The sequence below is a fragment of the Pygoscelis adeliae genome, unplaced genomic scaffold (assembly GCF_000699105.1).
Source record: "Pygoscelis adeliae isolate BGI_AS28 unplaced genomic scaffold, ASM69910v1 Scaffold117, whole genome shotgun sequence".
Classification (NCBI taxonomy): Eukaryota; Metazoa; Chordata; class Aves; order Sphenisciformes; family Spheniscidae; genus Pygoscelis; species Pygoscelis adeliae.
This window is the reverse complement of record NW_008825270.1, coordinates 5,224,505-5,252,208: the sequence shown is the minus strand read 5'-3', so window position 1 is coordinate 5,252,208 and position 27,704 is coordinate 5,224,505. Positions and strand designations below refer to the sequence as shown.

Below are 27,704 nucleotides of genomic sequence, written 5' to 3'. Positions count from 1 at the left end.
GTGGGGCTGTTCAAAATAAGTATATTAAAGCATGTACAATATATCCTAGAACTCTGAAATTAGTCAACTGTTTTCAGGTAAAAACTTGATGATACTTCACAACTGAAGATCATCTCTTGGAAGTTGTAAAAAGGTCTTTGGCTTTTATGAGAGTGTATAAATGCAAAAAATTTGGAAATAAGTAGAGAAACACTACAGTAAACCAGATATTGGCCTTTGAAAGTCAACTGAAGAACTAGATAATCAATCCAAGGGAGGGACAGAGACTAGCACTTTCATGCCATAGCATGTTTAATTCTAAATTAAAAGCCAAAAGAATGCGTTAAAATTACACTTCTTCAAAACTTGTGAATACATTCAGATTTTTCTCACCTTCAGACCTCTCTCATCTTTCATCCTCTGTTCTTTCCCATTTGGTACTATGATAAAAATAGGACCTGATTTATCATCATCTTCCTTCAAATTAGGCTTGCTTAGCACTTTCTTCCCCTGTACACCCTGAAAAAAGCAAGGTATTAACAGGCAACACAAGACATATATGCCTCAGTCCCAGCAACTGCAAGTATTAGATACCAGCCAACCTCATGCTGCCTACGTGTACAAGAGCCAGAGAGAAGCTGGAAGAATAATGTTGATTAGAATTTTAAAAGAATGTGCTCTGCTGCTGTGGAAGCAATACCCATGACAGCGTGCGCAGTAGTACCCTGTGAAATATGACACATCATTCTCAACCAGTGTGCTAGTCACCCACACACATCCCTAAAATCCAATGTGGTACCTGTTTGATAGATTTGCTCTTTGTCAGACTGGTACTGCCTTTGCTGAGGCTTGTATTAGCTTTGGACAGGCTGGTATTGCCCTTGGACATACTGCTATTAACATCTGACCGCTGTAAATAAGCCACAGAAAAGGCTTTGTTGTTAGACAGCTATTTAGTCTTAAGAGTTACCATTCCAAATCTTTTAATGTGTTCACAGCAAAGGCATTAACTCTAGCATCAGTTTTGACAGAAGAATACATCGACTTAGGCAAGTCTACCACATCCTTCAAGGTTTGTTCCATTCATTCCTGCCATGAATCTGGACCTACATCAAATGTTCTTGTTACAGCACTACTTTACACAATGGAGGCAACAGGACTGTAGAACAATTTGGGGTTTTCTTTAGTTACACACCTAGGACAAACTTTAAAGTTAATAGCAAAAAAGTTACTGTAACACAAAACAACAGAAAAACCTAACCCCAAATTCAAGTGTCATCAGTTGAGATGATTATTATGCATTTAAGGATCTTCCTTCCCCTTTTGCTCTTGTGGTTAAGAACATTTTAATCTCTCCTTTACAGTATGAAGGGTAATTTCTTTTGATACACGTGTTCAAAATTACTGTTCGAAGTATAACATTGGAACTGCAACGGTAAGAATGAATTCTCAACAGCACAAAATCAAGGAGGCCAAGCAGATTTAGAACACAGACTGAGCTGCTCACAAGACAGCATTTTTGACAACACAAACTTTAAGAATTAAATAGGTAATGACAAGAGTAGTGGTTAAGTAAGTGATATGGGAACATTTGTCATTTCAGAACTCAGACAAGCATAAACATTCTCAGTAAAAGCAGCCCCTAGCAAGGGCTATACTCTTCTACCTATAATACATAAATGAACTACAGCTATTAACTTCATAGAACTGATTTTATACAAAATGAAATCAACATACCTTAGCTTTAGAGGAGGCTCCTCCTACTTTGGCCTTTTTGGGATCAGGCTTGGATTCCATGGTATTGGACCCCGAATCTTCAGCAAGCGCTGGAGAAACAATAGACCATTTCAAACTACCAACAAGCCCATTTTAGGTCAGCACAGTTTTCCATTCTTAGGACAGAAGAAAAACTGTTCACAGATACAATACGTTTATCACACAGAGGTCTGAGGATTTTAGACCCATAAAAGAAGTTCCTTAAATTCCATGTTAGCATACAAAGTTTTCATAATTAAGATCATAATATGTTAGCAAATGTCATTATCAAAACAATTTAAAAATGCACACACACATATACTGTGCAGGCTAATGTCTAGAGCTGTAGCTGCACCCAGCTTGAGCAGGCGAGCTAGCCCCAGCAGAGAGATAAGGCAGGACTGCTTCTTCAAATCACCTGTCCCCTAATCCATTACCCTCTTTCGTGTCAGCACAAGCATTCTGGTAGCCCCACAGTGAACTATACTGAGAAACAGTCCAGATAAAAGTTAATGTGAAAACATTTAAAAAGTGTTATGTTAAAATCAGATCAGTATTAAAAAAACCAACCCTCTAGTCCATGGCTTTTAGCTTCAATACCAAGAAGATATTTTAAAAGAGCAGCTGACAGATGGTTGTGTGGAAAGGAAAAATGCTCCTACATTGGAAGTTGACTCAACTACCAGTAAGACCAGAACTGCAGACAGAACTCACTAGATTACACAGCTATTTGTAACCCTAACTATGCTGAATTCCTCCCTTCCTGCTAAGTACGTTTCTTCCTCCAGCATGTCAAAAAGCTTCAAAACCCACACTTTTCTCAGTCATTTCTCAGAACATATGAGAGGTTACCTGATGCAGGTTGGAATTTGGCTGGAGCTGCTCCCCCTACCACTCTGGAAGATGCTTTAGCAGGAGCAGCTGGTTTGGCTGGCATGTTGGCTTTGGCTTTCTCAAGCATGGCCAGTACCTGGTCTTTGGAAGTTGGCTAAAGAACAGAAGGCAGAAAAAGAAGTGATAAATTTGGAAAGATTAGTTATACCGATTACTAATACATGCCACAGACAAGGAAAATGACAGTAGTTTGAGATAAGCTATTCTCTGTTTAACATATTCCAGGACACTTATCTTAGAGCATCAATGTTTTCAGATATTTCTGTTCTGAGATAAAACACCTTTCCATTAAGTTTCTTCTGCAAGACCTATGGGAAACATGTGAACCAGCAATCTGTTCTAGGTGAGCAGTCCTGTGACTTTAATGGAGTGCCCTAACAGTGATTCAGCACTCAAGGGTCTGTAAGATACACCAAATTGCTTGAACACATGCCTTAAGATGGCTTCTAAGGCATACAGTTGGACAGTAACTGGTATGGAAGCTATCTGCAGGTAGATTTTTTTCAGAAGGACAGGAGTTTGACATTTATTCACTCTTAAGTGATAAACCTGTGGTGGCAGTAGTCTATCTGAAGTAGAGAAAGCTCTAACAACCTCCTGATACTATTTTCAGCCCCCCAAAAGTATTCAATGCAGACAAGCTTACATGACTCAAGACAGCATATCATGAGATTGTGAATGTGACTTATTAATACCCGCTCATTCAAGGTCACATTATCTAGTCTTAGTGACAGAAATACCTTCAGCTTGCCGGTGGCTTTTGCCATCTTCTCAAAGCCAAGATGCATCATAAAGAATGGCAGGGCATCCTGTGCCTTTTTACGCACATCCCCGTTCCGATCTTCAAGGCAGGAGTACAGGTGAGGCACACACAAGAGTAGGTCAGAAGGAACAGAACGGAGGGTAGGCAACTTCTCAGCCAACCAACCAAGAAGCTGAAAGAAAGTTTTAAAATAAAAGTTGGTGAAGAAGCGCTCACAGTGCTCTGTCAGGCCACAAGAGTCCGAATAATAGTCTTTCACATACCTCTATGTAAGTAGGAAAAAACCCACCCCAACCTTTCTTCAGGCAAATATTCTTAACCAACATCAACTTTCATGTAAGCAATTAAAAAAATTTTAAGGATTAAATACAGTATGTTAATACGCAGCTATCTTAAAGCTTGGAGCCTGGTCTCGTAAGACTGCATGGACTGTTTCTCCCTTTTGAAAGTAACATCAGAATTTCAGCTGCACTTTATCAACCTTAAACATATTAATGCCTCCACTTCAGTTCTAGTCTTTATTACCATGTGGTTAATTTGAGGGAAAACACACTAGCTCTTAAAATGCTGATCAAAACAGGCAAAAGTTTCATTTCAGAGCCACTGAAATCTGAATGGCAGCTATAATGCAGGAAGAAAGCTCGTTATTAGCCTTTTGAAGTTTAACAATTTTATGTCAGTATGAAGACACAGCTACTTGTTTACTCATGTAACAGTAGCATTGTGTCATTTCAGCCTGCATAGATAAACATAGTCCACAGCAAGTAAGGTTATCTTGACTAGACTCACATAAGGAGAGGTTTACTTAACAGAAGCCTACCTCTTGTCTTAGGAAAGGATTTTCTTTTTTGAGCTCCTCAGAAAGGTCTTCCCCTTCCAACCACTCTTTCATGCCAGTTTGTTCAGCCCAGGCGTTCACAGTTGCTAGTGCAGCAGCACGAACGTTATTCTGTAGCAAGAACAAGATTTAAGAAGAATAATCCTAAAGAGGGGTCAGAAGATTACAACAGAAGAGGCAATAGATTCATCCTTCCCATGAAAAGAAAAAGCTTCAACATCACAGGCTTTGAAATTTCTATTTTTATTCACTGCTTGAGAAGTCTAAGATTCAGAAGAATTCAGTTTTAGTGATGGTATCAGCTGCAGAAATCACTGAATCCGACACTATACTTATCTACCACAGTTTTAAAAAAATAAGTTTAATGAAGAGGGACAAAGGGTATCTTTAAAAGCACTTCATACCTGCTACCATTCATTGATGAGATTTATGGGAGTCTCCTAACTCTCAAACAAGCTACAGAATAAGGTTAGCGATTTATGTAATGCTTAAAATAGACTTAGCACATTCATAAATGAAGGCAAGTGGGTTATGGAGCCTGTTATTAGGGCACTCTTATTTAGGACACACATGAGCAAAAGTCAAGTCAGGAACAGGGGAGCCCTCTAACTCCTACCAATTTCCATCTTTAGTGTTTTTTTGCAAGCAAAGTTTAAAACGGCACACTTTTTTGAAGCAGCTATGTGAAGTTGCGAGAAGTCAGATGGAATACTTAACTATGGTTCTTCAAAACGTTATCAGTATAGACATGACTCCATACATATGACTCTCTCCTGTAGGCTGAATTTCTGAAGCAAGCTGATAATGTAACAGACTCATTTAGCTTTAGTATGAAGAAATTTTAAATGCAAAAGGTAGTATCCAGACATGTATCTAAACAAGAAGTGAGCATCCTTGCAAATAACTTGTCCCATCTTTAATCTCATTGAGGGAAAAGAAACAAATCATGTGCTGCAGGTAAATAGATGCTCATCAGCCTCTCTGATGAGGCCTTGATTCCCATCACCCAAACTTCATTTGTCTTCACTTATGCTACAAGCTGTTGATTTTTCTCAGCTATTCAGTGGGCCCACTACCAAAGTAGGGCCTAAAAAAGATCCTCCTCTTCAAAAACTCTAGCAACTGGATAAACTGGGTAAATCTTGCAGTACATCAAAAAAGTTACTACTGTAATAATATGTTTGAATGAGTATACAATCCTCTGTCAGCATTATAGTGCTTACAAGTAACACTGGTATTATGCATTTTAGTAACAGTACAAGTTAATCACAGCTGGTCTTATCCTTAAACCATGTACTTGGAACTGAAGGGAGCTTGCTGTTTCCTCAAGATAATTGATGAATCAAAGAAGAATCCAGCTTCATCCTGTAAAATCTCAGTTCTTTAAGACTCTTAATGAGAAAATAATTTGAACTAAGAGGTTTTTATCTAGCGCTAGGACCAGTCCTAGTCCTTCCATTGCTTGGGACAAGTAGATCCAGTTTCTGCTCTTTTTCCTACTCACATTCAGAGTAGAGACATCTGAAGCATGCCACCTCTGATTATTGCCTGTGACTTCTGGCACAAGACATTGGCATCTTCCCAAGCCTCCTTCCCCCATTGCTTCAAATAGCTCTTTCCCATGGTCCTAGCTTTGATTTTTGACATAGCATCTTGATAAGCTTGACACTGACATTATACAAGCTTCAGTGTCAGTTGTGAGTGTCCTGTTTCTACCTGCAGTTCAAAGGCCTCCTACACAGTGACACAAAGACAACAATGTACATTGGAATCCACACTGATACACTAAAATAACAAAAAGTTCTACAAGCAGCTTTACCAAGCAAACCTGATTAGCATCTAACAGGGTATTTTCAGCATTAGAAGTATGCATACAGTCACCACATTTCATTTAAAAAGTTGAATTATGACACTGACTGAGTTTATTACAAGCAGCAGAATACATCTCACGCAGAATATATGTTCAGGCACACATTCATATTTGGATAATAAGTTGTCGTTTAGGCAAGAACCTTTCAAAAAATTCATAAGCTTCCAAAGAAGTTTTAACTACCATCCACCTCTCAAAAGCAAGTTCAAACAGCAATAGTTTTTCTCAGGCATGGCACAACTCAGATAGCGAGTGGCAAAAAGGAAAGAGATCTTGATGAGTGTCCTACCTTACTGTCTCCTAAGACTGGGAATGCCCAAATTTTTCACATGTTGTTTGATATTGGGGCCCATTGCTGTTGCTAGCTGCTGAAGAATGCTCAGTGTTTGTTGCACCTGCACATAAACAAAAAGGCTTTGAATAAAATACTGTTACAGCCATGTGCGCAAAACTCCAAGTCATATGGGGAAAAGTAACACTGCTGTATACCTAGGCTTTTACTTTAGAACGCCTACTCAGTGATATCTATTCCAGACTTCAAATTCATCACATATAGATAAAAGTTATTTCTATATTCTGAGTAAATTAAAGTTCAACTAAAAATATTTTCAAACAAGGGACACTTCTTTTGTCACAAGCAGAGCAATTGTTCAAACTTTTTTTGCTTGGGGTTTTTTTTTTTAGATTTGCTTACATTACATTCAGAGTAGAGGTAGGTTTTCTCTTTTCTGAAGGCTTTTTTAAAAATACAAAACAAAGGCAAATATTTATAAAAATAGGCAAATGTATGATCTAGAAACACACAGTTCACCGTTTTCCAACTGTTGATTTCATGACATTGTAACAGACTGAGTAATAAGCAAGGTTCAGAAATCGTAAGTGGTTTGTCTTAAGTTCTAAGATGGAAACAGCTGAAACAGGATTTTGAATAACATACCAAGATTTTATTGGAGTCATTGAGACGACTCTTCAAAGCAGCTGGAAGTTCTCCTATGTTTGACTGTATGAACTTAGCATCATTTATTATGCTTGTCACTTCATCTAGACCTTCCTTTCTGATCTTCCAGTTTTTGTCCCCAATCTTAGACACTAGTTCAGCTGTGATCTTATCACTGTAAGAGGGGGAAAAAAAGTAAAAAGCCCATTTTCTTAGTTATGTATCTTTTAGTATTTGAGTGCCTTAACACCACAGATTTCTGCTTAGAAAGTGTTTATAAACACAAAGTTTTGAATTGCAGTGGAAGTATGTCTTCAGGTTGCAGAATCCAAACCTACCCAATATCTGTTCTTGGCAAGAGATCCACAACATCATTCCCAACATCCTCCTGTTCCTCTTCCTCACCATCATCCCCACCTCCCCCACTGTGCCTGGAAATGCCACGAGTTGGGGCTGGTGCTGTCTGCCCTTGCATCTGCAACACAAAAATCAGAAACAGCTATTTTTACAGTTTTTCATTTCCCATTAAAAATAAAAATTACTTGCATGACACGAATGCACTGTCTCAGGGCGATAGACTTCTAAAAACATTATGCTATTCAAACAAAACCAGAAACTTTTGAAGTTTGTCATGAAAAAAATTGACATAGCTAGACATAATGAGTTTGCAGCTGTTTTGGTGAGCTGTCTTAAAAAAACAAAAATCTGCTTCACTTACAAAAGCACAGGTTAGACCACGATGTTACTACAGATTCCAGCTACTGAAGATTCCAAGTAGTTTTAATGATACTTGGTAGTAAAAGAGCTACACTTCATACCTTTTCAAATTCTGCATCTATCTGGGAGAGAAGGGCTGGCTTCTCATCCTCAAAAAACATTCGCAAAGGAGGTCCCACATAAAGATACATGACTCCCAGCAAGGTAATGGCAGAAGTCCTTACAGCCTGCCAGAAAGAGGATAAAAGCACTCAGTCTTCAAGTTAAGGACTGATAATAATTCAAGATTAAAATTCTAAATTTACTCACTGGGTTAGTTGCAGCAAGAGCTGTCTTCACGTTACTGATGAAAGCTTTGACATTCAGTCTGTGGGAAAAAGGTATCCCCCATAAGTAAAACAACACAGGAAGCACCAACAACAAACAAGAAAAAAAAAATGTGCTGAGAACAGATTCATACAACTAACTTACAAGAAGATATTTGCACTTATAGAATAATATCACAGGTAGAGCGTAGATTGTAGCTATTTAAACAACTACTGAAAGAGATCAGTTTGGAGAATAGCCTACTATGAAAATCAATACAGTAAACAAGATAATAGTAGTCTTTGATATAAACTATTACAGCTGGAAAGTTTCTTAAACTACATCACCCACGTGATTGCTAGGACTGAAATGCTGAGGGATGAGTCTAGAATAATTTTAAGCACCTGAAACATGACTACATAATAAAGGTGAGGTTTTTTTTTTTTGTTAGTCTGTCTCAGGATCTTCCAGAGAAAGGCACAAATTTCAAAAAAATTTAGAAGAGAAAGAAAGGAAGGTTTAGATTACTGAATCTTCTATACCAGCACTGAATTCAATAGAAGAGAAAACAGGCAATCATGGAAGCTTCCTTTTGCAGCCTCAAACACTGCTGTTCTAGTATCACATCTACACATAGATTACCCTGCTGAAAATACGCACTTTTTGGGGAATTTACTGAAGAAGAGAGTTTATTTTCCAGACTTAGTTAATGTTACTATCCATTTAATAGCTGCAAAACAACTTGGACAGGCATAGTAACTGCCCAAGTAGTCAAATAAATTAATATTTGAAGTCTTCACTGCTTCAAAATTTTGTTCTCAGGAGTAAACTGTATTACATACGCTTGACCACATTCAGTTAAGAGTGATGATTAAAAGTTAAGGAATGCTATCCTTGGTTCTGATGAAGAATCCATTTCTTACCCTCACAGTGCCAGTTGCAATAATGGCTACTTTGTTAGCTAAGACTTCATCCTGTTATCAGCCTCAAAATCTCTCCCAAGAAGAGCAATAAGCATGCTGGTATGTACTCTTCTGTAGGCTGTCAGGTTTTGTTTTTTTTAAACTATAAAATAGTGATCCACCTGGATGCAGGTGTATCCAAGTAGAACAGGAACAACAGACATACAATACCACAGCTCCTTGCTCAGCCCACTCCTATAGTAGATAAAGTTTAAAAAAGTGCTCTTCAGAGAAGGCAGGGTGATAAATAAAGTATCTAGTAGTGTAATAGTATCCTATCCTGTTAGTAATGTCAGATACTTTCATTTACACATTTAGAGCCAGCATCAGAGTTTAAGGAACAAAAGTTCAGATGCATTTGCAGCCACCCTCTTCAGACCAATTTAGCAGAGAACAATGGATTTTTAGTCCTAGATTAGAAACGCTTTCATTCAAGTTTCTCTTAGCATTTTACTTAAAAGACGTACCCAGAAAAGCCAAACTCTTTAATTGCATTTGAAAGCCAGTTCAAAGTTTCTGACTGGTTTTTAGGATTCTTTTGAGAGAAAGCCATAGCCACAACCTGGAACAGAAGAGAGTTAAGTGTAAATTTTCGCTGGCAAACCAGGTGACAAAGCACTGTAATAAAGGAGTGAAGACACCTGCAAAAACCACAGGGCATTGCAAGTAAACAGAAACAGCTGGGGTAACATGAGAAAAGAATTTTGTGCCACTGTAGCAGAACATGATTGCAGCTAAAGTGAACCAGAAGTTCCTAAAGTACTTAAAGGCAGCCAGAGATACCTTTATTATGGATGTGTACCTGCTTTGGCAGTATTTCAGCAAAATACTGATTTACTACTCGTTATTTCCTCTTTTGGAGGAACTTGTATTTAACTTCTGCCTTAGAAGGTATCTTGAGAGGAAACAAATCACTTTCAGGCAACAGAGAAAAACCAAAGATTTAGGATTTACTCCTCGGACTGAAAGAACACCCCATATAATATTTCTGATTTTATTTACTGGAAGAATACCTTTGCTGCTCACTCACCTGCTCAGCAGTCCATGGCAACTGACATGCCTCTGCTATTGCTGTCATGGCTTCTTTTGCATTACTCCCACATTTCACATCACCAACCTTGTCTACAAGACCATCCATCACAACCTGTGCTGAAGTTTTGGAGAAATTTCCTTTCTGTGCAATCAATGCAACTATATGCAGTTTCATCTGCATCACCTGGAATGTCCATAACAGCAAGGAAGTTACTCATGTCTTCATGTAGTTTAGACCTTTTTTTATTCTGTATATTTATAGATATATAAAAAAAATATGTATTTGTGGGTAAACACAAATGTATACATAAAATATGTATTTGTGTATATACACACAAATGTTTTTATACTTTTTGTTTGTGTTCACAAACACATGTGTACACAAATACATATTTTATATACACACACTTGTATATATGATTTTGTGTGATTACACACACAAATACATGTATGTATATGCACAATCAATAATACTGGGCAGCCATTATCTACTTTTAGAATTTATATATACACACATACATACACACACATATCCGCATACATGTATACACATACATATACATCTAGATATCTTCAAATGTTGTCTCTAAGTCTCAGCTGTCAGCAGAAATAAAATCTAATTTCAGAGTTTATATTCTCATTGACTACAGATACAACTGTGGTCACAGTACTAGGACTGTCATCAATGACATATAGGCACCTACAGCCTTTTAGTTGGAAGCACAGCTCACATTAAGTAACAAAAATGGACTGTTAGTTACTGAAGGATAATGTATTACCTGAAAATTTGTTTCCTTCCAACCAGGTTTCTTGGCCAGCATTCTTACTAGAGCTTGGCAAGGCATTTCACTTCTCTCCATAAGCTCAACAGCCTAAATGATAAACGTTATGTTAGCCAGTGGGTCACAAGTGATACAAAACCCAAAACCCAAACAGAAGTTACCTCAACTGTCCTGTAAATATTTTCTTAATATTGAACTAAAGTTGCAGAAATTCTTATCATAAGAATTTACCTGAAGAGCCGTACTACAGGACCCACTTTTATAAGAAAACCCACTTTACAGGTTCTGAACCAACATTTAAACTACAGCATTCACATTGCTACACTTTATGTTCTTTAACAAGTGTCCTTACAACCACTATTGGCATTCCAGCCCTGGGAAATTAACACTTAACTAGAAGAAACCCCCAAGCTGCCTTTTTTTTTTTTAAACGATTAAGTATACTGTGCACCTTTCACATTGGAATGCTGATTACACAGCAGAGATTAAGCCTGAATGCAGCCTAAATTACTGTTTTTATTTGTTGTTAGGCTTATCCATTCCACTGAAACTGTAACATCTTTACATTTAAGTAAAGTTGGCTTCTACAGCAGCATTTCAGTGCAGCCAGTCACTGTTTCATAATTTAAGTTAGTCACCTTTTCCACTAAAATACTAAAGCTCAGTTGCAACTGTAATGGTGTAGCGGTATGCACTATTTGTACATCTACAGTTGATGCCTTCTTGAATGTGAACTCTCAAAGGTCTTATGACAGATACCATGGGAAGAAAGCCAGGCTTCACATTTGAGTGACACATGATGCTTTTTTTTGTTTGTTACTACCTGAAGCACTCGCCACCAGCTGTGAAGACTGCTGGTATTGTATAAGGCTTCAAACATCAACTATTTGCCAATTGAAATTTTAGTATTATAATCAATTGCTGCCTAACATGCAGTCAGCAGGGACTTACTTCCAACCGGTTTTACCCAGTCATTGCAAAACTTTTTGTTTAAACCTAGTTATCTTTGAGACGAAGCTTTAAAATTACCTACTGTTTTAAAAAGACCTCTATGCATCCTCAATCCACGTACAAATATTTTTGACAAAAGCATAACTACCTATATTAAACTAAAAGACTTATTCTACTATTGTTATGGAATAAGAGCCAATTTGAACTATCTAAGCCACCTGTCTTTTGCAAGTATTGTTTAATCCATCTGAAGTGCTGACATATCACTATTACTGGCATGTCTTTTAAAAGAGTTACCAGGCCTAAAAAGCTGAAGAAATTATTGCTTGCTTGCTTTCTTACCTGCCTCTCTTCTTATCAACTGCTACAAACTTACCTTCTGAAACTCCTCCATGCAGGCAAGCCTCTCTTTCCAGTTACCACTGTCCAACTGCTGGATACAAGAAGCTGGAAGGACAGCAGCAGCTTTCTCTTCACATACTTCTATCTGCAGGCAGATCAGAGTAAGGTTAACACCCCACTGTATCCCTTCAGAGGGGGGCAGCAGCCTTAAGGACAGGTAATATACTGGAATGACCCTTGCACTGTGGTGCATTTACAAAATATGAAAAGTTTTCTGTTATAAGTTGAAAGATTTTGTATGGATTACAGTTTAGGGGCCTTAAGAATTTAGGAAGCTGCTAAATTGCACTGCAACAGAAAAGTAACCCCTAAAAGTATGATAACTTGTGCAGACAGTTAAAAATAACCCTGAATAGCCACTATCTACTTACAGAATCAAGTAGATGTAACCTAAAATTTGCAAGATAATTTTGTATGAAGTCTGAATAAACATTCACAGCAATGAATCAGTGGTTGATGAGGGTGGATGGGAGAAGACACATCTTCTGCATCCATTTTAGCAAAATGAAGAATTAAAGTTATTTAGTATATGAAAAATGATAAAAACTTCTCTTGTTTCACTGGTCTCTCTATCACCTTCAGGAAGTGTATACTCATTTTCCACTGCATAACTAGCAATATAAACTGGATACATACTGGAAAGTATTCATTCTAAGCAACACTCTAAAGAGAGCTGACAGTCCAAAAAACTTGCAGATACATCTAGCAAAGCTTTAATATCTGTAGGTCAAACAGTATCAAAAAGCTAGTTTAGTTACCTGGTTCCCTACCAAGAAGATAGGTAGATGCTCAATTAACATGCAGAATTGAATAATTTTCTTGAAGTGTAATTTAGGATGAACAGCACAGAATAAACTTGCGTTAGTTCATTTAATTATTACTGTATTCTACTTCAGATTTCAATTATAAACTCTAGAATACTGCATTCTCAGGCTTTTAATACCAGACACCTTCAGCAAGCCATGCATCTTAAGTTACATATAAAGTAGTCATATCATCACTTTTTTCATCTGTTCCTAGTTCAGGTACAACATGATATACCCTATAATATTAGCATGATTTATTGTTCACTGTCTTATATGGCCTGGTACCAACGACAGCCTGAAGAACAGGTGTATTTACCAGAATATATCGAACACCCATTTTACCAGTTATGAATTCCATTTATTTAGATGTATTGCTTTCCCTTGTCCTAACAAAAAGCCCCAACTTCAGTGAAAAATTCTGTAGTAGCCGAAGAAGTGATTAACCAAAGCTCCTTATACAGAGGACTTCGTATATCAGACAACAGCAGAATACTTACCGAGAGCTCAGATTCAAATATTTCTTTGGTCTCAGGACCCTTCTTGCCTTTAACCCCAGCACCTCCCATACCTGCAGCTGCAGCTGGTTTGCCTTTCTTGGGTGGGCCCCCAGGCTAAAAAGGAAAAGGACAAGTTAGCCAAGATCAAACAGGTCTCTAGTTCATCAGATACCAAGAGAACTGCTGTTTTTCCACACTTCTACATTCTAATGTCAAAAGAATACGTATCTCTCTAGTACTATAACAGCTGCAGGCAAAGAAATAGTTTCCTGCTAAAGCTTATTTAATTCATGTTGCTTTCAGACTACCAGGTTTTAGAAAACATGTACAGTAACAGGGACACACAAGACAATAAAAGATGAAAAGGGAAAGAATTTATCTATTTGTGAAGGCTCAGGCAATACTGAATTCATCTATATATTCTCCTATGGATACTGATTAGATACTAAACTTGGCAACTGGTATCTCTTTTCAAGGCTACCAGAGTATCAATAGATTTTAAAAAAATATGATCTATTTTACTATTCACTTCCAGGTTTCCCACCTGGAGAAGTAAGTAGGGTGTTACAAAGACCATCTATAGTACTACTTAGGTCAATTTTTAAAATCCAAATAATCATTTTAAAGTAATACAGGCTAATGGTTCAAATTATTTATGGTAACAAACTAAAAACAACACTGAAGAGAATACTCAACATTTAAGTAGTAACCTTGCTAGCTATAAGAAGAGACCTTGACTTCAGCCAAATATTAACGTGCTCTGTGGTGATACAGTAACGTTACATCTGAGACTCCTCTGAATGCCTCCAGTGGTCTATCACTATTTCAATATCAAAATCTGGTATTAAGATGTAAGTGACAAAACAGTTTGTATCATTAAAAACTGAGATTTCACCAAGTACATTCTCGGAACGTCCCAGATTCTTTTTATTGTTGGGCTCACCTACCCCTAACAGAAGGACAGTGATTCCTCAGCGGAAGGAGATGTTCAACAGGCCACCTTTGATCTTCAGTAAGTAACTATTCGATGCAGAGACAGCCACGATTGTCAGAAAACCTCTTGGCAATCTCTCTTACCTTCACAGCAGGTGCTTTTTTCAGTGGTCCTGGTTTGGTTGCTGCATCTTTTGTTTCTTTATCTCCACCAGTCCCTGAAAGGGCAGGGGTCTTTCCAATAATAGGCTTGCCTTCTTTTTTCTCAGCAGCTCCTCCTGTCTTTTTACCATAAACCAGTTCTACCTTCTCAGCACACTCTTTAATCTGACAAGCAGTTAAAAAAAAAGGGGGGGGGGGGGGGGAAAAAGAACAAAACCATTGAATTTCCTAATAGCTTTTAGCTGTATTAAGAAAGTCCCTGTCTTGTACTTAAATTTGAAAATCCCTGCACATTAAGTTGCAGCATAACAAAGGACTTATAACAAACAAAAAAAAAAAAAAAAAAGGGGGGGGGGGGGGGAAGAAAAAAGCTATTTAGCTACCACAATTGGATGTACAGTGTCCCTTCAACAGCAGTGGCTCAAACTTGACTGCTCTGGAAAAAATGTGAAGAGTTTGTTTACATCACAAAATTTTGTTGGCCTGTGTTCCTTACAGTAGTAATGTTAACAAGTCAACAGCATCAGCCATTCACTGTATTGCTAGAATAATTTTCCTAGTTCAAAATGAAGTGCATTTATACACATAAAGCATTGACACACACCTCCCGATACTTATAGATGCTCTAAAGACTAATTCTTAGCACCTTAAATTATAAAATCATCATTCAATCAAACCTGTCAGCTTATGCAAAAGCACGAAAACTTTCTTGCTGGAAAGTAAGTCTTTAATACCAAATCCTGTCTAGTAATATAGAATTAGACCATGTGGTTATAACCTAAAACCCTGAGCTTTGAACACTTTCTCTGTCTGAAGCAAAAACAAACAAAACCCCACATACAACCAACAAAAAAAAACCCAACCAAAAAAACCCCAACCAACAAATCAAACCTCACAACCCACCTCATCGATAATAGAGCCTTGAAGCCAAACAGATACTTTACATAAGAATGAAAAGGTGCAATGTTAACATACTAATGTATTTTAGGTAGTGGAAAGTCAAAGAAAAGATGCGTGATAATCTAGCAAGAAATAATGAGATTTTTCCGATTCCCTGCAATATGTAACTTTTAAGTAAAAAATAAATTTTCAAAAATCTGTGCTGAAAGTCATTAGCTAAAGCATCCACTTCAGTGTTTTCTAGCCTAAGATGCATCTTAAATGGATAAACTGAGCTTTTTTTGTTTGTTTGTTACAACATTTATGACAACAAACTCACCCGATCAAGCTTTAGTTTGTCTACATCTGCTAGAAAAGGGTTCACAGCTTTCTCTCCAGCCACTTTCAAGGCAGTGCCTAATGCTTCAAATCCAGCATCTCTTACCTCAGGCGCAGAATCATTGATATGCTGCAGAGAAAGACAACTTGTATCATATGACTTGCAGCTCATATCTAAACAGATTCTTAAATCCATCTTCTGTATAAATCCCCTCCCTTTTTTTAAAATCTATATCTACTACAGAATAATCCTTAACATCCCATTGCAGAAAGAAAAAGGTTGTTTTTCACTTCTGTTTTCCTAGGTACTGATCAAGTCTACTGTTTCTCAGATACAGCCAGTTTCTCATCTTTGGACCTTTCACACAACACGAAGAGGGTAAACATTCATGCTTTAATAGATACTGCAACACCATGAAAGTTCACAAGGAGTTTGAAGTTCTGCAACCCTGTTCAAATCTCCATTTTTGAAGCCAGGGATATTTCCCATAATGAGGAAAGGGCTATTTTGCAATAAGAAAAAAGTATACATCATTATCGTTTACACTGATAAATGCTCTAGTGTAATTGCAGCGTATGAATCAATGATGGTTCTTTTATTCATGGTAAATTATATGTAGCATTCCAACAAAAGCTTGCTAGAGATGTCTGCAAGAAGCAAGTGGCACAGTGCCCAGAAGTTTAATAGTTGCAAATCACTGTCTTAATCTATTATAAACTTGGTGAGTCTTCAGTTTCAGAGAAGCTAAGAAAAAGGAGACTAAACTGTTCCCATGACTGACAGTCATCAAGTTTAACATCAGTCAAAACTGACTCTGATGGCTACATAGCACACAAGAACTCTTCAGTCCTTGCACTACCAGAAGGATCTTTCTCCCAAAACAATCCAACACTTTACAACAACAGTGCTCGAGTCAATGCCAGAGAAGCACCAACTCCTCCTGCTTTACCTTGAGAAGTGCAGCACAGAAAGGTTTTAACAGGCTTTTTGGCAGAGTAGAAGGTGTGCAGTGACGGAAGCTTCTTGCAATGAAAAGGGATGTTTGTTGCTTAATTGTTGGGTTTTTGTTGTCCATCACTGCCAACACATCTTCACTTATGTTCTGCAATGTGGTCTACGGTGTCGGATAAAGAAGTCATTAGTTTCAGTGAAGTAAGAGAAAAAGCAAATCAAAATTAGAGACCAATTCTCAGACAACGGGAAAATTGTCACTCCTACTTACTGTAAGAAAGATTGCATCAATAGCCTCCTGCAGTGCCTGCACTACCTGAGGCTTCTTCTCTTTAAATTTCTCCAGGATTGTTGGAACAACCTATGGAAAAGGGAAAAGGAAACAAACAAAAAAGTCAATCCACTTTTCACTAACATCAGGAATTATCAGGAAAGCCTGATAGTCTGCTCCCTAGTATTTTGCAGAGAAGCAAATAATGCAAACATCACTGCTGCCCCCTCCAGGGGTACACAACAGCAGTATGAAATAGTTTATTCTAGCTGATCTGCAATATTAAATTCATTCCAGTCAGTCTATTAACAAAACATAGGTTTTTGAGCAATTTCATAGCAAAGCTAAACAAAAGGCAGATATACAAGTTCACGTGATTACAGATGAATACTCTGGCTCTACTGGTTTGGAACACAGAGCAATATAATGGAAATTAAACAATTTCACAGCACAGAGTGCTGTGCTCTTGTACTCTAAGAATCCAAGGAGGTATATAACCTGTCTCCTCTTTCCCAGCTTCCTGACAGCACTCAGCATGGCTCATTAAGAAGCCCTCATTTGATCCACAGCTGACAAAGCCATGGTTCTAAAGCAACGTGAATCCTTCCTGGAGCAGTATTTTTCAGATCTATCACCTTGAAAAAGCACACCTGACACTAAACTATGCCATACTGGAATTTCACAGCAATTTATACCCAATCTAGCTGCTCAGTCAGTCACTGCTGAAAAATAAAATAAAATAAATAAATAAAAAATTGAAGGAAAAAAAAAGAAATCGGTGGACATTCTCATGTGTCAGTAATACGAGCAGCTCCATCTTAAGTATGATCTCTGTAACAGTAAGAACTTCTGTCAGTGAGTCAGAAACATACAGAGCTTTTAACTGTGGGAAGGAGGCTATTTTCAAGATTTTCATAAACATAACGCAGTTCATAATTTCGAAGCAGACTGATGCCTTACAGAAGTTATAAGCTCTTGTATAATTCAAAATAGATTTTCCACAGATAATGCTTTCTACTCAGAAGCTGACTATGAGATCTCAACCCCTTGCGACACACAGTGACCTAGGCTCAGCTGGCATCCTTTGCTGGGCCGCATCTTGCAAATTCCTTGTTCACAAAGACTTTAGCATTAAAAAAGCTTCAAATAATACAGAATGGCACCATAAAGACCCTCATACACGCTACTGCAGGTGCTAGACACCCCTAAACCCTACAGAGAACAAAGTCATAGGAAGGAGATATTTAAAATCATTAAATCTCTGGTTTAGAAAATGCTGACAGCTAGAATGAATATTTTTTTAACATGGAAGTTAGAAGCCACATCCTACATGAGAGAAGGAGGAAAGGAAGAAAAGTCAGTCCAGGGCTCCAAAGGCAGTCAACAGAGGTGAAGTTGGGCCACATGCACTCAATTACAGTGAGTACTATGGTTCTATGCTTGATTTCATCACTCTTGTTTTAACATAGACTACAGACTGTAACATTACAGTCCTATATTTAACTAATAGAGTTTATAACCCCACAATACTAGCAACAGTTCTGTTTTATAACACTTCAAATGCCCACTCTCAGGAGAAGTCAACATCTTCCTCACTAGTAAATAAATCCAGCAAACAGATCAAGTGAACTGGTAAAATGAGTGCTGAGATTATGCAATCCATAGCTGCCATTACAGTACTGAAAAAAGTCATCTTCTCAATGCCATTTGTTTGGCAACCATGGAGCTATACCCTTAATTCAGAGGCTCGGCTTTTTCAATACTAACTCAGTAGCTATGAGGGTTAACCTTTAAAACACAAATCAAGTGTAAACAGATGTAAGAATGCTTCTTACAACTACCGACAGCTTTCAGAAAGAAAGAGGCTTTGTCTAAACTGCTGTTCAGAGTTCAAGAGACTTGAATGTTTCTGAAGCAGTGAGATTCAGTAACTTTCCAATTCATGACAAAAATGTAACACTACCAGCAGCCAGAGACATCAGTTTTCTCCGTCTCTAAGCTCTACCCCCATCACTCTTGCTTATCACAAGAAAAATTTGTTTGAGAAGCTTAAAGAACACAGCAACATAGGCTTGAGAAACAAGTGAGGTAACTGCAATTAATTAAAATCTCCCTTTCTTTGCAGAGACTGGTTAAGCTTCCCTGTATTCCCTGATATTAGCTCTTGGTAAGAGAAGAGTAGCAAAGGAGAACAGAGAGGAGCATTAAACTAGATCACGAGAACATTTTGGTACAAAAAATCTCAGTAGTTTGGCTATTTAAAGCAGACAAAAAACCCCACAAAACCCAGACAACAAGAAATAAAAATCCACCACCAACCCTCCCCCAACATTCAAAAAAACCCAACCAACCTAAAACATACATCATGGAGCTGCTAAGTAGAACTTAGGTTTAGAAGCTATTTTTTTCCACTATGGTCTATAAAGGCATTTCTGTGGGTGTATCTCCAGGATGAGGTAATGTAAATAAAGTTCATTTCATGGCAGAGTAATTCAGAGTTGTCTTAGTACAGAAGATTTATTGCAATAGTAAGCTTCATGTTGCCGAATGTGAATAAACAAGGTCCTTTTAACCTTAAAGCTGCAAGAGATCTTGGCAGATATTTCACTGCTTGCTCCACTAAGGGGTAGGTAAGCATTCATAATTGTACAAAGAATACCTTTGATAAATATCAAGATTTGACAGGGGGTGGTGGGTGGGTGTGGGTGTGTAAGGTGTCCAGCATCAATAAAAACAGAAAAAAAGTACATACTCTTACTTACATGCCCTGCATACTGTCCAAATTTCTTTCGGAGGCCAGCAGCTAGTCCAGTAAGGCATTTGGCAGCCAAAGCAACTAACATAACATTTGTATCCTTTCCAACAACCTGAGGAGAAAAAAAAAAACAAAACCCCAAAAAACCCCCAATGTTAAAGACCAAAAAATCAAGTTTCAGAGACTTGGAAGAATTTCTTAGAATAGTCAGTAGGCCACAGATCAGGTTACTTCCATCACTGTTCCAGCTAATAATTTTCTAGTGATGAGTATTATCTCAATTGTAACTTTTAAAGAATAATACAAATAAATTATAAAAAATATTAAACCATATGTGCACTCTGGGTTTTATTTATTACCTTTTTGAGAACTTTCACCAAGTCTGCATAGTCTCCTGATTCCAATTTGGGATTTTTCACCAGCAGTTCAACAGCTTCTAGAGCTTCTTTCCTTTCTTGCCACTTTTTTGCTTCCTGCGGAACAAATAATTTACATTCATTTATAAATGCAAACAGTTCTAGAGAAGCATACTTGCCACAAGCCATAGATTTTAAAACTTAATTCTATCCTGAGAAAGCCAAAGTCTCCCTACAGTTCAACATCAATAATTGCAATGAAATATGAAATACAGTCCTTTGCCAGGACATCTCTCAGCCTTAAAATTACAGCTTTCTTGCTGGTAAATCAAATTTTAACACTTATTTATGATAGTCTGTATTTTACTTACACTAGTTTGTTATTATCCTTGTAGCAGTAAAGCATGCATTGCAGAATGCTAGTAAGTCTTAAGACTCGTTAGCTCCACATGTCATAGAATTAACTGGTAGTATAAGTTTATGCTTACTATTTTCTCATAGAAGTCTTTGGGAAGCTTGGAAAGAATTTCTACAGCTTCAAGCAACTCATATGCATCTACTTGTGGTACTGCCTCTTCCTCATCATCACCTCCTGCAACCAGAAAAGAGAAAGATATAAGCAGAGTGACAAATGAAATTTTGACTACAGCACCACCTAAGGCTCATTGTTTAAGAAGTACTATCAGCAGCTGTGATTTTGCTATTCCAAAGGACAGATACTCTTTCATATAAAGTTTTTGCCCCAGCCACATTTTCTTGTTGTGTATTGCACCACACGTGTTTTGCACCAGTTTGAGTAAAAGCACCTTTACAATCGAATGCATTCCTTCACAAATAATATACCAGTGATGTACTTTCCAACGGAGTTCAGAGATTAAATAATTTACCTCCATCTGCATCTCCTCCAACTGCCTGCTGCTGCTCAAATTTTGCTTTCAGCTCCTGTTGGGAACGCAGGAACCTGGTCTGCTTAGGAGCAGCTGATGACACTTTGACCCACTCTTCTTCCAGTTCTTTTAGCTGCCAAAAGAGAAAAGAATCATCGTATCAGAGACATTTTGTACATAACCCAAGACAAAAAACGCTTCATGGAAAGCAATGGAATTTTTCCATTTCAAAGCCAAGATAGCACTACCTTTCAAGTTCTTTTTTCTGCCACCAAAGAAGTGACATCCCCTTCACATTCACTGTTCAGAAGCTTTTGACCAAGTATATCCACAAAACAGAGTATCATCAACAAAAATATCAACGCAAAGCATTTACATAAGAACGAACTGTAGAACAGTCAGAATGGTGTGTCCCCTCTGTAGAAGCTTTAAAATAAAAAAGGCTGAGCATGAAGGAAGATCTTTTTGTTACTGCCATGCTATTATTACACACTAAAACTAAGACAAAGCAAACATGTTGAGCTACATTTGATGAGACAGTTTGGTTTTCTTTAAACCATGCCTTTTTCCAGCAAACTACTGCTTTCCACCTGAACATAATTAACTCAAGTGGGTAGGAGGGAAGGATGCATAAAAAATTTTTAAAATAATGGGATCTTCCATGTACAATAGCATAGTTACCTATCATAATGTAATGCCACTTCCTGAAGTGGAACAGTCACATCCTGAGCACCACCAGAACAAGTCTGAAGGGCTGTGTAGAGGAGAAAACTTCAGGGAAAAAGAAGGAAAACGGTCGACTTGAAGACTTTCAATGCAGGGGTCTTTTATAAGGGTAACCATTTGCCCTTGGGTTAGGTCTCCAAGAAATACCATTCTACTTCTCAAATCCCCTCCTCAGTTTCAGTATGATGCTTCCCCCCCACAGCTTCACATATATTCAGAGCAACAAAAAAAACATTGTCACGATTTCTTTACAAAGAACAAAGAGGGACTAGCATTTTAGGTAAAGTTACAGGAGGCTAAAAAATAACATTGTTGTTACTGAAAAATTCCAGCTTTGACTTTAAGAATGCCCAACAGCACAGGATCAGGGAGGGTGAGCATGGAAGTGTTTTCTCAGCGTACCTGAACAGAATTAATGTTCTGCAATGGAGGTCTCAGAGCATCCCTTATCCAACGGTAGATCTCCACAGCAAGGAGTTTGGCTTCATCTCGAACAGCCTTTTCCCGAGACTCAAAAAGTTTTGGCAATACTTTAATGATTGGCTTCAGTGAGATTATTTTTGAACCAAATTCACTAAAAGTTAAAAACATAGAATAGCATCAGAGTCCAGGCAGGAACCAGAGAGTGATCCACAAATAATAACTGATTTTTTTTTAAACAATCTATGAAATGCTTCCAGTGCACTTTTAGGGATTGTGTCATTACCGAAATCATTATTATAGCTATTATTCTGTGAAGCTACTAAGCTACTGTAAAATTTAAAGAATATTTGCCCTATCATAATTACCCTCCACGCCTAGCTTGGAATTACAAAATCAGGCCTCTGAAATTACTTCAAAGTACTTAATACAATCTGCTGCTTCAATCTGTTCTCTTGCCGGGGGGTGGGGGGGAGAAAAGAGAAGAAAAAAGTGTCCTTAGACCAAAATTTGTATGACCTACTTTTTTTTTTTTTAAATCAGAATAGAATCTCCTTTGTCTATCCTTGGAGGCAAACTGCAGTAAAAGCATTAGTCACTTTTCCACTTGTTAGACCAGATAATTATAGTGAGCTTGGGTCATCTTCACAGAAAATACACATGTTGAAATATGTGCTGCTGAAAGGACACAGAAAACAAGTTTCCCCAGCCAATCACCCTTCCCTGTCAGCAGATTCTACATGTTGTTGAACTTAATACACTAAATTTCCTTTTTCAATTACTGCTGAATGAGAACTTTCTTTCCATACTCATAGTAAAGTTAACTGCTACAGTTCCTAAAGCAGATCTAAATCACTTCACAAGCCCTAATTTTTTTTGATTCAGAACCATTTCTTTTCCTTGAGAATTCGGAATTAACCTTTCCACCAGTCACACTTTTTCTTCTGCTTCCCTTCAACCAAGTACCACATGAAAAAGCTAGTAAAAATGGCTGCTCAAGAACTAAAACTTACATCTCATTTTTTAAAAAATTCTAGTGCTAAACATTTTGTTGCCAAGCCCACTTTGAGAAATACTAAGTATTAAAACCTGCAAGAGACTCCAGTCTTAGAAACAATGCAATTTAAATGCAGAATATGAACAAATGAGTTGCCCAAAGTTTTTGTTTTTCTACCATGACACAAAAAAGAGCATATTAGGAAGAGCGCCTATGCAAATTCTCTTATTCTTATCCAATTCATATAACACAAGAAAGAACAGAAACCTTAGCACAAGATTAAAACACACCAGAAGCTAAACTAGTTATGCACTCAAGCTACCCACGTAGGTACAACACAGACAAATTTCGTTATCAATGCAGAAACCCTGTTAAAGCACAAGACAAATTTAGGTAGCAACACAGCTCAGAAGCAGAAGACGAAGGCTAAGTCAATAGGGTTCCATGAAAGAATTTGATCTTGCCATCTCAAAGATAATAAAATACGGCATATAAAAAAAAAATAGGCAGATGTGGCACATTTTATAGGCGTGGTTAGTTGAAAGATATTGAGGAAGGTTACACAGGTTTCTAATTACACTGTACTGTTAAAAGGACATCTGATTAGATAAGGCAATTTAAAATAGCTAAAATATATTCTTAAATGTGGGACAGTAGTTTCACTTAGTAGAAGCGTAGGTAATGTGCTAAGACCCGTGCTTTATTTTGACTTCTATTACAGAAGTCTGAAACCATTAGTTTAACAAGGACCATCTATACATGTGCCTCAGCAAGTTCGCTAAAAAATAGCTAGCATAAGACACTCTCCATCTATATTATACAGTTTTCACATGAACTACTTTACTCAGAAAAAAAGTGCTCTGTCCATTAATACCAAAATTATCTGTTTCCTTTAAAAAAAACCCAAACAATCTAATGGACAGTGAATTCTATATACACCAAGTGTAAGAATTTGATAAAACCCCCATATTTTTCACTCAACTCACAAAGGCAGCAAACATACTTGAAGTGGAACAAAAAAAGATGTTCCAAATCTAACCTTGAAACTAACTACCCCATCTTAATTAAACTGGATTTGATTTTTAGGGAGCATTATCAGCTTTTCTTTTTAATAAATTCTTATATGGACAAGAGAAATTTACTGTACCCAATTAAAGATGCTCACATCAAAATAGTGTTGTGTTTTTTTTTTTTTTAAAAACACTACATTTTAGTTTTCCCATCAGTGAGTTTATTTCAGCTATTCAGAAGAGAAGCTCCACAGTCTGGAACAAGACTCACTAATGCTGCCCTTCTTTCAGAGGTCCGTTGTAAAAATGGAAGTTTGGTAAACAGTTGCCAGGAACGAAAGTGATCCAGATGAGGCTTGTACAACAAAGACATCCCTCACATCTAACAAATCCCATGATGCTCTCAACAGTTGTTGTCAGAAAATACCAGTTCAGTAAAGATACATCCTATTCAACAATAACAAGGGCCAGCTAAAGACTTAAGCAACAAATTAGACTACATACTGCTGGGGTGAGGGGAAAGAGAAGGAAAAAAACCAAACACCGCGAACTAAAAGCTTACCTTAGTGCTTTCCTCAGTGTCTCTATACATGCTACTATGATTTTCGGGTTTTTGTTGTCCAGACCCTTTAGTAATTCTTCTTGTACTGCCTCCCCTTTCTCAATTTCTATATACATTAGACATATATCTAGACCCAGCTCTTTTGCTCTGGCTTTTGGCTGATTGAACACTTTATTTACAACTCCAGATGCTACTTCTCCTGTTGTCCTGAAAGAGGGGAAAGCGTTACTTTTGGAACATTTAAGTGAATTAGGTGTTCTACACCATTATCCACAAACAAAAGCACACACAACACCCAAAACATGGATTAAAACTCAGGAAGTCCTCATATAATAGGGACAAAATTCTAAGTTAACTTTGAAGGTAGTAACCTTTTGTAAGAGATGACTTCAACCTCTAGTTTAAATCAAAAGAACTCCTGCAGACTGAGTGCTAGTTAACATGTTCCTAATACTGGACTACACCAGACAGTGAATAGTACACATTTTCTCAGAAGTGTATTCATTAATATACATTAGTCAAGGTCCACAAATAAATGCTATTTCCTGGAATTGCATACATTACAGTTAACTAGCATACAGCACAGTTAACTAGCATACAGTATTGGCGCATAATCCCAGCACAGGATTTCACATCTATTTCAAAGCTTCCAATCAACTAAATCATTTACACCACTTAAAAACCTAACAACCTTCCAAACCCCTTAATTTAAACAAAGCTTTGAGTTTGTTTATTTGTTTTTTAAGTAAGACTTTTATTCATTTCATCAGGACACAAAGTCAGTGGACCAAAGCACTGATCTGGCCCATTAGGTGTTTTTATTTCACCCTCAGGAGTATGGGCTATTTCATGGGCTAGACAACAGTGAATACTAAAAGACATCCCATGAAGAAATTGGCAGGTATGAAGATTCATATTGGTTAAGCTGGATGCAACACTGCATAAACATAACTGCATTTTATTTCACGGATGAATTACACAAATATCTCCCTGGAAGAAAAGGCTCCCTGTACATACAGACCGTTTTAGTCAAACAAGAACAGGGATTCCAGTTCACAGCACCTACACCACCAAATTACTGATTCATTACCATTTCAGAAGTCTTTACTACTGCTTTTAGCAGTTTCTTTGAACATTGTAAGTAATTTCTGACAAGTTAACATGCACACGGAGGCCATCTACAGGGAAAGCCTACCATTTGGCAAATTCTCTAGATCAGAAAGCAAGTTCTGCTCTCAACAGTAAAGATCAGAATTGTTAGTGGCCACTGTACAATTTATCTGCAGCCTTTCTCAGAGAGGCACATTAAACTGTCCTAACAGCCTACTACTAGCAAGAAAAGGCTACTTACTTCCCAGCTACATGAGCGTTTTCAACATAAGCAAGCGCTGCTTCCAGTCCTTTCAACTGAGCCACTGCATTGGAGTCTGTCACAAATTTCTTTATCAATCCAAGATACTTAGACCACTCAGGACTCTTTTCATCATCTATCTTCTGGAAGAGCTTAAGGGCTTCTTCATAACCATTTAATCTGGCTTTCCACAGCTGGAAGCAGAAATCAGACGTTTAAACATTGTGTTAGTACAATCTTAACTCACCAATCTCGCAGAGTTCTTCAATCATAGTTGAAAGTGTGCTCAGTAAGCTGGCATCTGCAAGATTTCTCTTCGATGACTATATGAATAACATGCAACAGGACAAAATACTCATTCTTCTCCTGCGAGGAATGATCTGGATAGAGACATGCCAGTCTTCCCCACTGCTCTTCATAAGCTCTAACAACCACTGATGAGCAGGTGGGAGCCCAACAATAGTTTCAACTACAGATGAGTAATTTCTCCACATGAATGACTGCACTGATCTTTCAGCGCACAAACTTATGCCATACAGATTATCATGCTACTAAATTCTGCTTAATAAATGTTATTTAGCCTCTAGGTTGGATAGAGCTGATGCAGTTTCAGATCTGTTATTCGCACGCTGTGCAGCTGTTGAGATTACCTAACTATGGTGTACTTAGGTAGAGGAATACCACAGAATGACCACAGCAGAGAGATACAGCAAGCCAGAGCCAAAGCCAAGATTTCCTACCTTGTGTTCACATTTCTGGTCAATGGGCAGTTTCATCCACTCACTGTCGTCCCCCATTGTAATTCAGGTTCTCTCTATAACTACAGTAATTCCTGTGGAGATAGGGACAAGTTAGAACACAGAAAAATACATGTCAGATGCTACCTGCAACATACCTTCTACTTAAAAAAATGCAAAACAAAGACAATTCTGTAGCAAATCTTATCACTAATGTGCAACCCAAGCTTGTAATTGTATTTAGATATGCACTACTAAGACTAGACTACTATTTTGTTAGCCCTGGAAAGCTACCAGAAGGCATTAAAAGATTAGAGAGTAGTGCAATTTGTAATATTTCAGACACTAGAAGTCTCAATCTGTGAAAGTTTTAGTAAACTGAGAAGGCCATGCAGAATATAACCTCATCTAAGCTTGAGGAAGAATGTACTATGATTAAGGTGCTAAAACAAAATGAGTACCCATCAACACTAGAAAACCGACTCTTACTGACACGTGCTTTCAGCAACAGGTGCCATGAATCAGTGTCAAAAAATAATCGGGTGCTAGTGTAAGAACAGCCATTTTAACAACTTTACAAACAGCACAATTGAAATGAACCGTACTGCGAGAAGAACAAAACCCATTTTTGCAAGCTGGCCACTTTATGCCCTAATTCTAATGTAGCCAGCATCAGCAACTGTCAACAAGAGATCAATTTCTTACCACATGTAGGGCTCAAATCCTTACTCATTCAAGTTCCTAAGTGTTTTCCTCCTCCTCCACCCCTTTCCTTTTTATTAAAATAGGAATACTGACCACTAGGGTACGAGAGATGAGACCTCAGGCTCAACGCCCATCTCAGAAATATTGTACAGCTAACCTGACTGCTCAGAG

The 27,704-nt window shown here is 37.7% G+C and overlaps 1 protein-coding gene across 1 annotated transcript in view; it reads right to left on the bottom strand.

Annotated features, from left to right (window-relative positions):
• CKAP5 (cytoskeleton associated protein 5) overlaps positions 1–26,928 on the bottom strand; it is a 43,981-nt gene extending 17,053 nt beyond the window's left edge. Inside the window, 28 exon segments of the mRNA XM_009329718.1 lie at positions 373–498; positions 1,717–1,805; positions 2,587–2,722; positions 3,369–3,563; positions 4,212–4,340; positions 6,389–6,407; positions 6,409–6,494; positions 7,037–7,211; positions 7,375–7,511; positions 7,855–7,980; positions 8,063–8,120; positions 9,489–9,583; positions 10,052–10,237; positions 10,833–10,925; positions 12,163–12,273; positions 13,492–13,605; positions 14,569–14,751; positions 15,806–15,934; positions 16,755–16,919; positions 17,028–17,117; positions 19,790–19,894; positions 20,142–20,255; positions 20,627–20,730; positions 21,026–21,158; positions 22,154–22,325; positions 24,741–24,947; positions 26,092–26,285; positions 26,832–26,928. Coding sequence (XP_009327993.1) covers positions 373–498; positions 1,717–1,805; positions 2,587–2,722; positions 3,369–3,563; positions 4,212–4,340; positions 6,389–6,407; positions 6,409–6,494; positions 7,037–7,211; positions 7,375–7,511; positions 7,855–7,980; positions 8,063–8,120; positions 9,489–9,583; positions 10,052–10,237; positions 10,833–10,925; positions 12,163–12,273; positions 13,492–13,605; positions 14,569–14,751; positions 15,806–15,934; positions 16,755–16,919; positions 17,028–17,117; positions 19,790–19,894; positions 20,142–20,255; positions 20,627–20,730; positions 21,026–21,158; positions 22,154–22,325; positions 24,741–24,947; positions 26,092–26,285; positions 26,832–26,888 — 3,528 coding nt within the window. The 5' untranslated portion in view covers positions 26,889–26,928.
• Positions 26,929–27,704: the final 776 nt, after the last annotated feature.